This window comes from Cloeon dipterum, chromosome 3 (assembly GCF_949628265.1).
Source record: "Cloeon dipterum chromosome 3, ieCloDipt1.1, whole genome shotgun sequence".
Taxonomy (NCBI): Eukaryota; Metazoa; Arthropoda; class Insecta; order Ephemeroptera; family Baetidae; genus Cloeon; species Cloeon dipterum.
Window position 1 is genome coordinate 25,566,100 of NC_088788.1, and position 13,760 is coordinate 25,579,859.

The following is a 13,760-nucleotide window of genomic DNA, read 5'->3' on the forward strand; positions in this document are numbered from 1 at the left end:
CACAATAAATTGTACCGAATTACATACATCCAATTGCAAAAAAATCAATCATACAGTAACATTCATTCAAAAAAAAAAAAACATAGCTAACTTTTTAAAAGTTAATATAGCATTATAGTCTTGAAAAAATAAGTATAGGATAGGATTGACGTTCTAGGTTCTTGAGTTTTTATTTTTGAGGTACTTTCATTCTTTTCTTCCTAAACGTATTTTTTAATTTTTGCTCTGAACACTGAACTATAGTTAATCATGCTTGTAGTTATAAAAAACTTTTGTCAAGGGAATTTTGAATACTGATTCTAGTTTCTACAAAATTCAATGAAATTTTATGAAATTTATATTATATCAATATCAATAATATGATTTATTATCTTATAAAACACTCCAGAAGTCCAGACTTGGATTTTGGCGCCCAATACCCCCACCAGAGCGATCTTGACAAGGAGGCTTCAGATGGGGGCGTGTCAACACACGCTCCATAGTACACGCTGAACACGGCGAACACGCTCCTTGGCGGAATTTGTGCGGTTATTTGAGAGTCTCAGCCGGTCGCAGAGTTGCGTTCCAGAGTGCCTGAAATTTGCAGCTTTTTGCAACCCTTGTTGCTTAATCCACATCTGGAACATTTAGAGGGGTGAGTTTTAGCTCCACACTCGCTGCGAGCGTTACCTCAGGTGCTCTGCGGATGGTTTTTTGGGGAGAATTAAGTTGAAGAAAAATCCGCGCGAAAGTGCGTGGATGCATTGTTATTATGTAGACAAAATGATTTGATTTAATGGTGTGGCTGCAGACGCGAGTTTCTTCTTTATTTCCGCATTTCATCGATTTCCCAGCGTGTACAATTTACGCTGATTGGTGTCGCACGATGAATGTAACTTCAAAGGTACTTTGCCGGTGACCCAAGTCTCAACAACTAACCCTTGGTTATGTTTGTTTGCAAAACGGTAATCAAAAGCGCGGGACTTTTGATTTTTAGCCACGATTTTTGGTTTGTTATGCATTGAGAACATCACACTTGATTAGACACAGACACCTCTGAACAGGATCAGATCAGTGATGTTTGTTTTTTGACATTGGGTCTGCTATCTATAATACAAAGGGATTTAGATAAAAATATACATATTTTGTGGGTGGTGGATCCTTTTCAACAATTTCCATTAATGAATTTCCTTCAAAATTGGTTCACAGCTAATATTTAGGCTATGAGAGAATATTCCTGGAAATATACAGGATTCGTATTAAAAGCAGTCACAAGGAGTTTATACAGGGGTGAATTGACAAGCGTCCACGGCTTCTATCTGTTGTCAATCTGCCTCAAATTTTTGTACACGCGATTCCATTTGAAAAAGGTAAAAAGAAAAGTTTGACGATGAATTTTCATCCGCGCGGTCCCTGCGCTTTTTACTTACGGCCCTGCATGGATTTTTGCACATTGATATTTAGATTTGATTTCCCCCTCTTGAAGTAAGAAAATCTAATCTGAATATTCACTTGCAGGGCCGGAAAGTAAAAATGCGTGACATGACCTCCGACGTGGAGAACCTGGCGACTGCCCTCGAGCAGAGTTCGCTGACCCTGGGCACTGTGTCCTTCGAGGGCCAGGGTCGCAAGTTGGACGGCGAGCAAGATGCTCAGCCGGTCGTCGTAGAGATGGCCAAATGGCGTGGAAAGATGGAGGTAAGCAATTCATTTGTTACAAATTTATTTCCATTTTCAATAAAAGATTTTTGGCAAATTTCAAATTAAATTAAATTCATGCTAGATCTTTTGCCCCGTTTCTAACTCAAATTTTCCTCAGGTGCTGAATCTAGCCGGAAATACCCTGGGTGTAGACGCTTGTAAAGCTGTTGGCAAGGAGCTCGAGTCTCACCCTGAACTAAGATTCGCCCTGTGGAAGGACATGTTTACTGGGCGCATGAAGGAGGAGATCCCAGACGCTCTGCGCTTCCTGGGCTGTGGACTGGTGCTGGCCAAGGCCAAGCTTTATGAGCTGGACCTGAGTGACAACGCGTTTGGGCCCATTGGCATCGGGGGGCTAGTCACCCTGCTGCAGAGCGAGCCCTGCTTCAGCCTGCAGGTGCTGCGGCTTAACAATAATGGACTTGGCACAAGTGGTGGCAAACTGCTGGCCAAGAGTCTGATCGACTGCTACGAGGCAAGCGGCAAGAAGTTGGCGCTCAGGGTCTTCATCGCGGGCAGGAACCGCTTGGAGAATGATGGATCTCGCGCACTCTCAATAGTGAGAACAAATTGATTTCTTACTTAGAGCATAAAAGTTATAAAAATCAAGATTTATGAAAGAATGCTAGTTTGAATCTATGGGATGAGAAAGATGTTAGAGATTATATATATTATTATATTTATTATTCAAGAAGTCAAGTTTTTTGTGTGAAAATGATGAATTAATGCTATTTGCCACCAAGGAATCTAACTAAATTTCATTTTTAAAGAGTGAAAAAATCGAGAAGAAGAAAACTGCAACTCTTCACTTAAATCATGCATTGATTGAATTACAATGGTTTCAATGTACATGGAATCCAATTTTCTCTTTCGGAACAAGTATGCTATTCTAGCAACCAAAATACTATTCTTACTTATAAAATGAACGTAAGGTACATCCTTTGCAGAAAAATCTTGTTTTAAATATTTGAATTCTAATTGAAGCGTCTTTAAGATGTTAAGAAGGTTTCACATATATCATGATTTAAAGTGTATCACTTCAGTCACAAAATTGCTAGTTTGTTATATTGAGGGAAATGTGAGATAAAAAGGCGCGTTTCTTAAAGTCTGGCTGTCATGTGAACCACTCAAATAACTCCTTTTAATTTTCATTTCAGGTTTTCTCAACGCTTGGGTCGCTACAGGAGATCGCAATGCCGCAAAACGGAATCTACGCTCCAGGCCTGCAAGCGCTGGCCGACTCGTTTAAAAAGTGCCCCGACCTTCAGGTGCTCAACCTGAACGACAACTGCATGGCACGCCAAGGCGCCGTGTCGATCGCGGAAGCACTGCCCCTGTTGCCAAGACTGCGGTCGGTCAACTTTGGTGACTGCCTGGTCAAGTCGAAAGGCGCCATGGTGATCGCAGCTGCGCTCAAGAGCAACGAAAAGCTGGAAGAGGTGATCCTCTCCTTCGACGAAATTGGCTCGAGCGCCCTCTCCTCCATCTGCGACTCGCTCAGGGGCAAGACGGCCCTCAAGACTCTCGACCTTGAGGGGAATTCCTTCAAGAGCCGTGGGAAGAAAATCTTGGAAGCCTACCCAGACCTTCCCATTAGGCTGGGCGAGGATGAAGATGATGATGACGAGGAAGAGGAAGAGTCAGAGGAGGAAGAGGAGGGTCCCGTAGAGGAAGAAGAGGAGGAGGACGAGGAGGAAGAACCTGTTGCACTGTTGAAAACTCCCAGCAAGAGCCAGGTAGGATTCTTGTATTTTCAGTTTTCAATTTTTTCCTCTCTAAAGCTGTTTAGAGATAACTATCGCCGGAGATTGCTCAACAATTTTTTTTTAATCTCTTTAATTGCTGATTGCTACATATTTTTTGTTTGTATTTATTATATTTACAATTTTAGATCTACTCTTTCAGAAAATGTCTGTGATCAGATTGAAAATAATACAAAGAAAATTGATCATAAAATTTGTTTTTAAATCAATTCTGTAATTCTCTGCTAAATGTCCCAAAATAAGCTATAATCGCTGAAAAATATTCCACCACTGCATGTGGCTCACATCAGGAAAGGCTTCATAAGTTAAAAATGGTTTTGCCAAAAACTAAAACGATGCATCCTATGAGTGTCCTTGTAAGAGGAAAGGTTTTCTATTACTAAGAGGGCAATTCAAATAAATTTAAAACTTGAATAGTCATATAAACTTGAATTTAAAAAAAATGTGTTTTCAAGATTTTCTGCAGTTTTTCAAATTAAACACCATGACAAAAAAAGTTGTAGTTGCCAGAGTGATGTATTTTTATAACTGATTAGTTTATCTTGATTATCACCCGTTATGATCCAATTTCGTCCACTTGTTATCTTTTTTAATATATTTTGACTCTCCCTGTTAATGTTCTAATATTGGTCTGAGCCAACATTATTAGTTTTTTTAATTCTCACATTCATTCAAAACTACATAAGATTTTCTCTAAAAATTAATCACACAGTCATATAGTTCTGCATTGTATTATTATCCATTTGTTGACAGGATATTAAAAGATATTAATAACTAAACTTGCCGTTCTCTTTTGGTGTGTTCAGGTCATCCAGGTGGTGGAGTCCCCAGAGAAGGAGGTGACAGTAGAGCAGTTCCTCAAAGAGCCTCTCTCAAGAAAGTTCGCTCTTCTAGGAACAGAGCGTTATTCCAAGATCAAATCTTACTTTGACTCGCTGCCCAAATCAGAGCTGACCACAAAGGGCGTGGAAGTGTTAATGTCAGTGTGCAGCTCTGCCGCGTGCAATGACGAAAAAACGCGGTCAGACGCGTCTGAAATCGGTTTGCTGTTATTCACAAAGCTGTTCGACTGGGCCAAGCAGAACGATTCAGTTTCCCTGCTCAACAACTCGCTGCTGGTCAACCTACAGCTTATCAAGTCAGAGGAGGGCAATAAGTACAAGCCAGTCTTGTGGAACATTGAGGGCTGTTTAATCGTGCTTGAAAAAGTGTGCAACCAGAGCCTGCTGCCCGAGACGACCAAAGACATTCTCAAATTGTTCCTTCAGCGACCCAATGTAACGGTGAATCAGTTTGCCGTGGCCAAAAACAGACTTTTATCCGCACTCTAGTGCTGCGAATCACGCTTCTTCATGTTCATTTTACATCCCATCTTTAATTATTTAATGGAAAATAAAAGAACAATTTTGTAATCCAATTTTGTTTAAATTTTTGGGGTTTCGCTTCAATGATCTGCTTTCCCCTAGAAAATTGTCTGTGGCGCTAGTGGTTTAAGTAATGAATACGGATTTCTACCAAACCATTAGCTCGCATTGATGACCGCATGCTTGGCGTGCACTTCAATGAGAGGAAAATTGGGTGATTTGCGCCTACATTTGATTCTCTTTCGTTGCAGTGACGAGTTCATTCGAATTTGGGAGGGTTGCGTAAGCTCTCAGACTCGTTACTTGCTGGTTTGCACCTTTCCAGCTTCCAGCATGCGTGAATTAATTTCACAGGATGAATGTCAAGTATTTCAATAAAAGACCCTTATGCGGTGGCAGTAACTTGAGCTAGTTCTTTTCTGGACTGGGATTCCTCCAATGAGGCCCGTGCGATGCTACTGTGATTTTCTTGATATCCGGGGGTTTCCCATATCTCCTAACATATTTGTTACAACTCAATATTTACTTAAAACAAAACATTGGAGTACTAAGTGCGATGATTTTTTTTTTGCCCATTATAAATATATTTTCCTCAAACTTTAGTTGAGGTAAAAGTTGCAAAGCGGATAGCAGCTGGGCAGATGCTTCAAAAAGTTTGTGATGACCATTCAATTGGGTCTCAAACTTTGTTAATATCAGCAGTTGTTGCTCAAAACATTTTTCTGCTTCGATTTTACAGAGCTTGATGCAGCATGGAGGACAACGCTGGCGAGGAAATTTGGGCAGGGAACCCTCCTGCCCTGGAAACAATGGAGTACCTGCTGAGGTGCGGGATTTGCTATGAGACCATGAACATTGCCCTGATCACACCATGCTCCCACAATTGTAAGACTATAAGTAGTGTAATTATTTAAATAGGAAATTAGTAATTTGATGTACCTGCTCAATTTTATTTCCAGTTTGCTCTCTGTGCATCAGAAAATACATGCAGTACAAAACGTCGTGCCCGCGGTGCTTTGCGAACGTGAATGAATCCGAGCTAAAAAACAATCGCGTCCTAGATGAAATTATCACGTTGCTGCCGAGACTGAAGACTCAAGTGAAAATATCTCCGACCGACGGTATTTATCTGGAAACCCCTTCAGAAGAGAACAGACAAGTGAGAACTCCTCAAAAGCAAGTGGTGGCAAGTGAGCCGGCAGCAAACCTGGCCAAAGAGAGTCTGAATACGTCCTTTGGGAGCGCACCAGGGACGCCGAAGGGCAAGGCCAAACCCACGCCGGAGGGCAAGGCCAAACCCAGGAGTATCTGGGAGTCGTTGACGAGGAGTCCAGTGGCTGGTTCGTCCAAGGTTGTGCCCAAGGTGCCTTGTCCCGTGTGCGGCGTGCAGATCGCAGAACGCAGCATCAATTTGCACATCGACAAGTGCCTGGACAGCGGTGGAAAACCTCAGGGTACTAATTCGGCTTTCATGTAAGTGTGGCTTAATGGATGGGTATTTTATTTGCGGAACAAATAAAAAATCTTTAACTGGGGATTTCAGGTTAGCAATGCAAAAATCTGTAAATCTTCAGATGAGAAAGAGGATGCCCAAGTTAGTTTATTCCCTGATGAAAGACGCAGAATTGCGGAAAAGGTGCTACGAAGTGAATTTGAGCATACAAGGGGACAGGAAAACTTTGATCAAGCGACACAAAAGGTTTGAAACCAATTTAAATTTTTCCATGTTCGAGGCCAAACTCAATTCTCGTTACAGATACACTTTAATGTACAATTCCGAGTGTGACAGTGCAAATCCTCGGCCCGTGGAAGAAATAGTGAATCAGGTGATGAAAGAGGAGCGCGAGGAAAGAATGGCGAATAGCAACCCTTGGAAGGTGAACACATGAGAGCAATAATTTAGAAAAATGTTCCTGACGCAGAGTTTTTTTTTCAGTCATTCCAGGTTGATAGAAAAGCAGACCCAAAAGTTATTGAACAAGCCCAGGCAAAATACAGTAAGTAGCAGATGATATACATGAAAATAGTTTTATGGCCGAGGTTTCTTCCCCTCTTTGCCCTGGACTAGCTAGTCAAATGGACATTTTACTGTTTAAAATTCTAGAGTTTAATTTGTTACCAATTGTTCTTTTCGTTACTTATAATTTTCTCAGCTTTAAACAAGCTGTGTCCGCAACACCCGCACTAAACGCCCACACTTAGCACTTCAAATATAGCTCGCAGATTGAGAATTAAAATAATATCTGTGACCATTTAATCAATTTTAACGTTGAAAAATATTTATTTAAAGTAATTATTTAGCAAACAAAAATTTCAATTCATGATGTGGGTAAGATGGTTTCAACCAGCGCGACGTGTTTTTTAATGCTGGTTATCTACCCTGGAAAATTTGCTTTTGCACATACAAATTATGATTTTACATTTTACCCTGCCAGTTTCGTTAGAATTGTGGATTTGCGAAAAAATCAAATATTCTTCAATGTTTTTTCCTTGTTTCAGGATCAGAGAACCAGAGCCACTTCTCCAAACTGATGGCTGACCTGAAGCAGCGGCAGTCCAACAAAAAAGACGCCAAGCAGAAATCTGCCACACAAACCTCAGCTGAAAAATCGCCATCCCTGAAGCAGGAAATACCAAGGACACCAAGTCCTGAGAAACCAACAGATCCGAGTCCAGGAAATGTATCGGTGCAAGCACAAGAGGTAGACCCTGGAGAGCAGCAAGAGCCAGCTAGTGGCGAGCCTGGCACGCCAAATTCTGAAATGGACCTCTTGCTTACGCAGCAGCATTCTCCTGAGCTGCGGAAGAAGCGCAGCACTTCAAGGGTGAGTTCATATTTGGAGGATGAGGACAGCGACAGTCCATTTTCTGAGCCGCGGAAAAGGGTTGTGAGCCCAGTGTACGTAGTGTCAGACGATGACCCGTGGGATGACGAGCCAAGGCAAAAAGTCACAAAAAGGTTGAAGAGTTCCCAAGACGAGCAGCCGCTCAGGAGGTCCAGGAGGAAAAAACTCAAGTCATGAAATATTTTCAACACCACTTTATTGTTAATATGTATCTCTAATATACACAAATATGTACTTGAACCATAGATTTTTGTGAATAAACGCTCAATTCCAATTCCACTTGACGCTTTATCAGTCCTTAAATGAGTCAGGGCACGAGGAAAGGGAAACACCATTTGAAATGAATTCGTAACACGTTTATTCATCGAAGGCAATTTTACAAATTACGAAGTTTCCTTCTCAGCGAGAATTGTGTAAATCAACAGGGCGACGGGAATCAGCTGTTATACAAACTCAAGTAATAGTGTGTGACTCGTTAATCCTGATTAAACCTAAGATCATTTCCCATTACATATAAATACACATAATAACCTTATGTACGGCTGGTTGATTGCAACTCGGAGCGATCGAACGCTACTGTAAAAGGTGTGTCTGTGTGATAATTTTTATAATGCGGACAAAACTAATTACAACTAAAGTTAAATTAATACTCGCTCGGAGCAATTTTGTGCGAAACCGTCGATTGAAATAATGATCAAAAGAAAAATATCCCGACTCATAAAAAACTCAAATCTCTAGAAATAATTTTACAGACTAGATTATAAATTAAAGAGGCGCGCTACGAAACGAGCGATGCAGAGGCTTGTGTTTCAAAATTTTTCCCATTAAGTACAAACGGCTGTTTAATGATTGGAATCGAGAGCGCTCTTACTCTTAAGGCAGAGAGCAAAAATATAATATTCGATTCGATCAGAGGGTGAAAATTTATGTCTGAAAATTATTGCACAAGCCCAAACGATCGCTGCATAACCGACGTGATTTGAATTATCTCACACAAATGAAGATTGGAAGGGGGAATCAAGGCGCACAAAACGAAAGGCGAGGCGGGGATCGGAAATTCGACTTTTGAGCCCCGCGGCAGCAGAGACAACATTGACCATTGAATTGTATATAAAACATGTTTGTGTGTCCGTACCTGTGTGTGTTGGTTTTCTTTCTCGTCAGAATATATTATATTGCTTTCAAAGTTTCTTTGAATAACCGCGCAGAGCAAAAGAGAGGCTACATTTTTTATATCTCGCGTGATTAATTTTTTTTCCATTTCGATCAACACCAAGCGCAGCAGCGGCGATTTTTATCAAAAACACACCGATTTTGAATAAGTGTGAGTGTGAAAAAGGCGCAATTCACGTCCATGACACGCGCGTAAGGAAAAGCGAAACGGAAAATCCCTCGATGGCCACCGGTCGGACAGCGAGGTGTGTGTCCAATCGAAATCTGCAAAAAGTGCACTTCTGGCGCGAGTTTCTCGCCCGAAAATGGGCAAAAATTTCCACAAAATTTATTTTCATAGCTGCATTGCAAAATTCGGTGCTACTCTTTTTTCATGGGGGTGGGAGCTAAAAAGGCAGACCAGAAGATGCAGAATTTCCTACCATTTTCTTTCCTCGCGGAACCAACCGGTAATTTTCCATTTCGAAAACTTCTCGAGTGTTCTGAATACGTTCGTCTTTTATTTTAAATAGGTAATTTTAATAATCGTGTTTGCTGTTTTAACAATATATACGGAGTACATTTATAATTATTCAACAACATTTTATCACCGAGCAGAATTTATTATTAATGGGCAGCGGGAGTGAATACGCACGGGGAAATGAAACCAAAATAACAACACCTTTCGAAACTCTCGATCCTGCAGAGTGAAATGTCCTCCGACACTTTGTGAATTACGGTGGCAGACGCCCATTCGCGCAATTTTCCTGAGTGTTCAAAGCGCCCAGAGACACGATTACAGTTTTTCACGAAACAACCACGAGCAGGCTAGTTAGTTACATTAAATACACGACTTGTCGAAATCGCCCATTCCGAGTCACGTTTTGAGCTATATTTTTTGAATACAACTTCTCTGGGCCGTGATTTTCGGTAGATGAAATCTCTAGATCGGTTCGACTACGCTGAGAATATGATAAGCAGGCGGCGTTGGTTTGAATCGCTTTCGGAAACTTGCTTCAACAACACGATCGTATGTGTGTTTGCGTTACCGAACAATAGAACAATTTTTTAAACCGCGCTTTTCTCGTATGTTGTAGTGCGCGCGTGTTTAGTGAATATATTATATAATTATTTCCATGCAAAAATTCGCGTGTGTGCTTGAATTGCGCGCGGCACCTCGCGATGCCATGATAACAACGGTAGGTTTTCTTTTAATTTCAATCTGCGTAGCATATAATATATTTATGGTTTCATACATATCTTGCGGAGGAATCTTACACACAGATAGAGTGAAGGTTTTATTTACAGGTAGTTTTATACACACCACAAACGATTTTCTTTATTAATTATTTACTTTACTCAAATGCACCTGCTATGCGTAGCAGTCTTGTCCAAGAATTCATCGCTTGTCTAAAATGTTCGCAACATCAAAATGCTTGGGGAGGAAATCAATCATCGAAACGAGAATTCGAAGGTTTTTTAATTTCATAGCACACACCGAAAAGGCTAGGGTTTTATTATGCAATTATGCAGAAAGCGAGAGAAAGATGAATTATTTTAAAATTTCCGAAGAAGGAACAACTTCGTCCGTGGACCGTGTATACTTTTTCCTATTAAAATTTCAAATAGTTCTGAACCAACGTGTGTGAGTGTTAAGTGACTGATTAAGGTGTTAGGCGGCTGATAAATGTATAAATGTATCGATACACACTCTCTGCGCCTAGAAGTGTGGCTTCCTTGCAATTTGTCGCGCTGCATGCCTCGCCGCAAAAATTTCAAATCTTCGTCTAAACGCGATTAGCTGGCGGAGCCCCCTCGAGGCCACCACGGGCCGTGCCGGGGGGCGCCCGTCGGTATGGAGAATGAGCAAAAACCGTTATGCAGTTATCCTTAAAATTTAAAAATTATTAGTGTGTCGTCGCGCGTGTTTATGTTTTTATGCACATTATCCTCTTTTTATCTCATCAACTAGATTCTTTTAAATTACAGTTAACTTTTTCCAGTAAATTATTACGCTATGGAGTGGGAGTTTTGTATCGTGAAATTATCAGTTTATATGTTTATTTGTATAATAATTATTGTATATATAATATTCAACATCGCATGGCCACAGTCAGTAAGTCGTGCGGTTGAGTCCGCACTTGAGCGTCTCGCGCAACCACCGCTTCCGTTCCCCTCCGATGTCGACCGGGAGAGAAGGGTGGCTGCGCGGCTGAAGGGATGGAGGTCGCCTCCTCAGGTGGGTCGGGGCGGGTTCTCGGGCGCCCGTGGCAGTCGGCCCGGAAAAAGCAGTCGCTCACCGGGCCGACTGCGGGTCCGGGCCCCGAGACGAGCACCGCAACTCGCCCCGTCTTCCCCCCGGGGGACTGGAACGCGCAGCAGACGGCTCACAGAGCGGCCTCAACCACGAATAGAAAAGACAAACGATCTGGTGGACTGGGGGTGGTTCTCGGGGAGGGGGAGGTTATACGCATAGCAAAAACACTAAACACAAAATGTTATACAAGACGATTAGTAAGTTGTAGTGTATAAACCAGTCCTCGCCTCTAAACACTGACATTGTCCCGCCACGAAAGGGGGTCTCTACTTCTCGTTTACATAGTATTATCAAAGTTGCTGGGGAATGTTGGCGACATGAGAGGAAAACACAACTGCTACAAGTAGTATTATTCTCGCACGCGGGCATGAAAACGTGGAAAAGAAACGGAAAAACAAGTGAGTGGTACAGGAGACTTGGCTGCCGACATTCGACTTTGTGCGCATTGGTGGCGATCCGCTACAGTTTCTAATTTAGGAAAGGCATTTTCCTCCTCCTCGTCGTCAAAGCGTCAGTCGACGTCGCCACGCTCGCATTCAAGGCCGAATCTCGACTAGCAGCCTCGCTAATAATCAATCAATTAATTAAAAAAACGCAAGCGTACAGATACAAATGAAGAGTAATAAGGAAATCCCAGGAGGCTGGTACACGAAATTATAACGGATTAAAATATTTTCAGCTATGAAACGTACTTAATTACAAAAGTTAATCATATTCGTAGGGGCAGCGAGAGCGAGTGTATTTTTTCCATAACGGTACATTATGCAAACATACAGGTGTTTCCTTGTGTGTCAGTCGAGACGGGAGAACTGACGCCTCTTCAGCTGGCAATGGACTCTTTACTCATTCTTTTCACGAGTGGAGGAGAAACGAAACGAAAGCAATCAGGAGAACACGTGGCCTGCTCGCACGGCACCAAGCAGCAGCCGCAAGTAGCCCATGGTGGGGTCCCGCCGGGGTCGTGTGCGCCCCACGACCCAGACGGCCCGTCCCACATTGAGCTAGATGCAGTTGCTGCTTTAGAAGAGTCATTGGGCCTGCGGATCGCACTGCAAAAGCCGCACGATGGACGGGTCGCTCTTGGCGCCCTCGATGAACTCCTCCAGCGACAGCTTGCCGTCCTGGTTCTTGTCCATCTGACGGAAAATCTTGTCCGTCCGCTTCTCTGGCGTCGACTCGTCCTCTGGCATCTTCATCACAGAGCCGACCATCTTGTATATCGCCTTCAAACACAAGAGTTTTAATCAACAAAGCGCTTAATGATAATATTTAGGAATGAGTTGGCAGCAAAGGCCGTTGGAAAAGTGTAATATTTAATACTTTTGAGCTTTAGAGAAATTATCCAAAAATGCTCCATGTAATTTCTGCAGTAAAAATATCAAAGGAAATCAGGAAAGCAGGGAAGAAGAAAAACAGGATGGTTAGAAAATTTCCTTTCAAGAAAAGCTCATATTGAAAAACTAAAACAGAGAAAAACCTGATTGAAAATGGATTCCCGTTTTCGGAAGTGAGTTCCTGTAATTTTCAGTTGAGCAGAAAAGCTTACTTGTCTTATATTAAATATGCTTATTTTTAATATTGCTTTAAAATTATAATTAATCAGTTTTAATAAAATCATTTTTGGCACGGAACCAATAATTTTCAAAATTATTGTAAAAATGCTCATTTTTGTTCTCTGTTATCCCCTTTATGACAAAACTCTCTTTTTACCCCTTCTTCTCTAACTTTGTCTACGATTTGATTACTTAAGAAATTATTTTTAACCAAGTTATTTAATTTGTTTAATAAAAATATAATGCCATACTGTTTTGAGAGATTCAAGAAACGTTCAGTCTATTTCAGGCAAGTTATATAATTTAAAATAAAATCCTAAGGTGTTAAAATTGCAAGTTTTGACAAATATTTGAAGAAAATAAAATAAATTTCTTTGATAAATCAATTTTTAAAATTTGAATCTCTTTGGAAAAAAACATGACAGAGCTGGCGTACAATAAATTCAACATTTGTATTTAACTTCCTTCACCTTATTTTACAGTCAAATAATAGATTATTTTGGTTAAACACCGCTATATCATATGAGACTAACCGTAACGATTTCCAGCATCTCCTGTCTTGAAATGTAACCGTTGCCGTCAAGATCGTACATGCTAAAAGCCCATTTGAGCTTCTGCTCCAGCTTCCCTCTTGAGGTTACTGACAGGGCGCATAAGAATTCCCGGAAGTCAATTGTGCCGTCGCCGTTTGCGTCAAACGTCCGGAAAACATGTTCCGCAAACTAAAATTCAAAAATTTAGTCACAAAATAGCAGGATAAATGTTGAAACTGACCTTTGAAGCGTCGCCATAAGGAAAGAAGTTTCCGTATATTTTTTTGAACTCGTCAACACTAAGGTGACCGCTGGGACAGTCCTTGAGGAAGCCTTTGTACCACTCTTGGATTTCTGCGTCGGAGAACTCTGTGTTTTGCCTGAGGTCTTCGAGTACCTCAGGTTTCAGCTTGCTGTTCTGCTTGCCCATGATCCTCTCTCTTGATCTGTGCTCTCAGTCCTTACTCAACCTATTGAGGAGAAAATAAAATGGATTACGCAACTTTCGTTTGTGAGCAGTTAAGGCGAGAAATCAATTGAACAAGGGAAAGG

General features: G+C 41.4%; 3 protein-coding genes across 3 annotated transcripts in view; 2 read left to right on the plus strand and 1 right to left on the minus strand.

Annotated features, from left to right (window-relative positions):
• The first annotated feature begins 474 nt into the window (after nt 1-474).
• LOC135941520 (E3 ubiquitin-protein ligase RAD18-like) lies at nt 475-7,932 on the plus strand. The gene is made up of 7 exons (XM_065487119.1): nt 475-634; nt 5,547-5,692; nt 5,767-6,280; nt 6,351-6,506; nt 6,564-6,684; nt 6,744-6,804; nt 7,307-7,932. The coding sequence occupies exons 2-7, from the start codon at nt 5,560-5,562 to the stop codon at nt 7,828-7,830; spliced, it is 1,509 nt and encodes a 502-aa protein (XP_065343191.1). The 5' UTR covers nt 475-634; nt 5,547-5,559; the 3' UTR covers nt 7,831-7,932.
• On the plus strand, nt 667-4,855 carry RanGAP (Ran GTPase activating protein). The gene is made up of 5 exons (XM_065487118.1): nt 667-1,349; nt 1,498-1,677; nt 1,799-2,239; nt 2,838-3,416; nt 4,250-4,855. Exons 1-5 carry the CDS (start codon nt 1,203-1,205, stop codon nt 4,772-4,774), a joined length of 1,872 nt encoding a protein of 623 aa, XP_065343190.1. The 5' UTR covers nt 667-1,202; the 3' UTR covers nt 4,775-4,855.
• Nucleotides 7,933-7,994: 62 nt separating the features above from the next.
• The window catches only part of Nca (neurocalcin homolog), a 49,128-nt gene continuing 43,362 nt past the window's right edge, over nt 7,995-13,760 (minus strand). Inside the window, exons 2-4 of the mRNA XM_065487128.1 lie at nt 13,450-13,678; nt 13,209-13,397; nt 7,995-12,345 (exon numbers count right to left, since the gene is read on the minus strand). Coding sequence (XP_065343200.1) covers nt 12,151-12,345; nt 13,209-13,397; nt 13,450-13,638 — 573 coding nt within the window. The 5' untranslated portion in view covers nt 13,639-13,678 and the 3' untranslated portion in view covers nt 7,995-12,150. The remainder of the gene's footprint in view (nt 12,346-13,208; nt 13,398-13,449; nt 13,679-13,760) is intronic.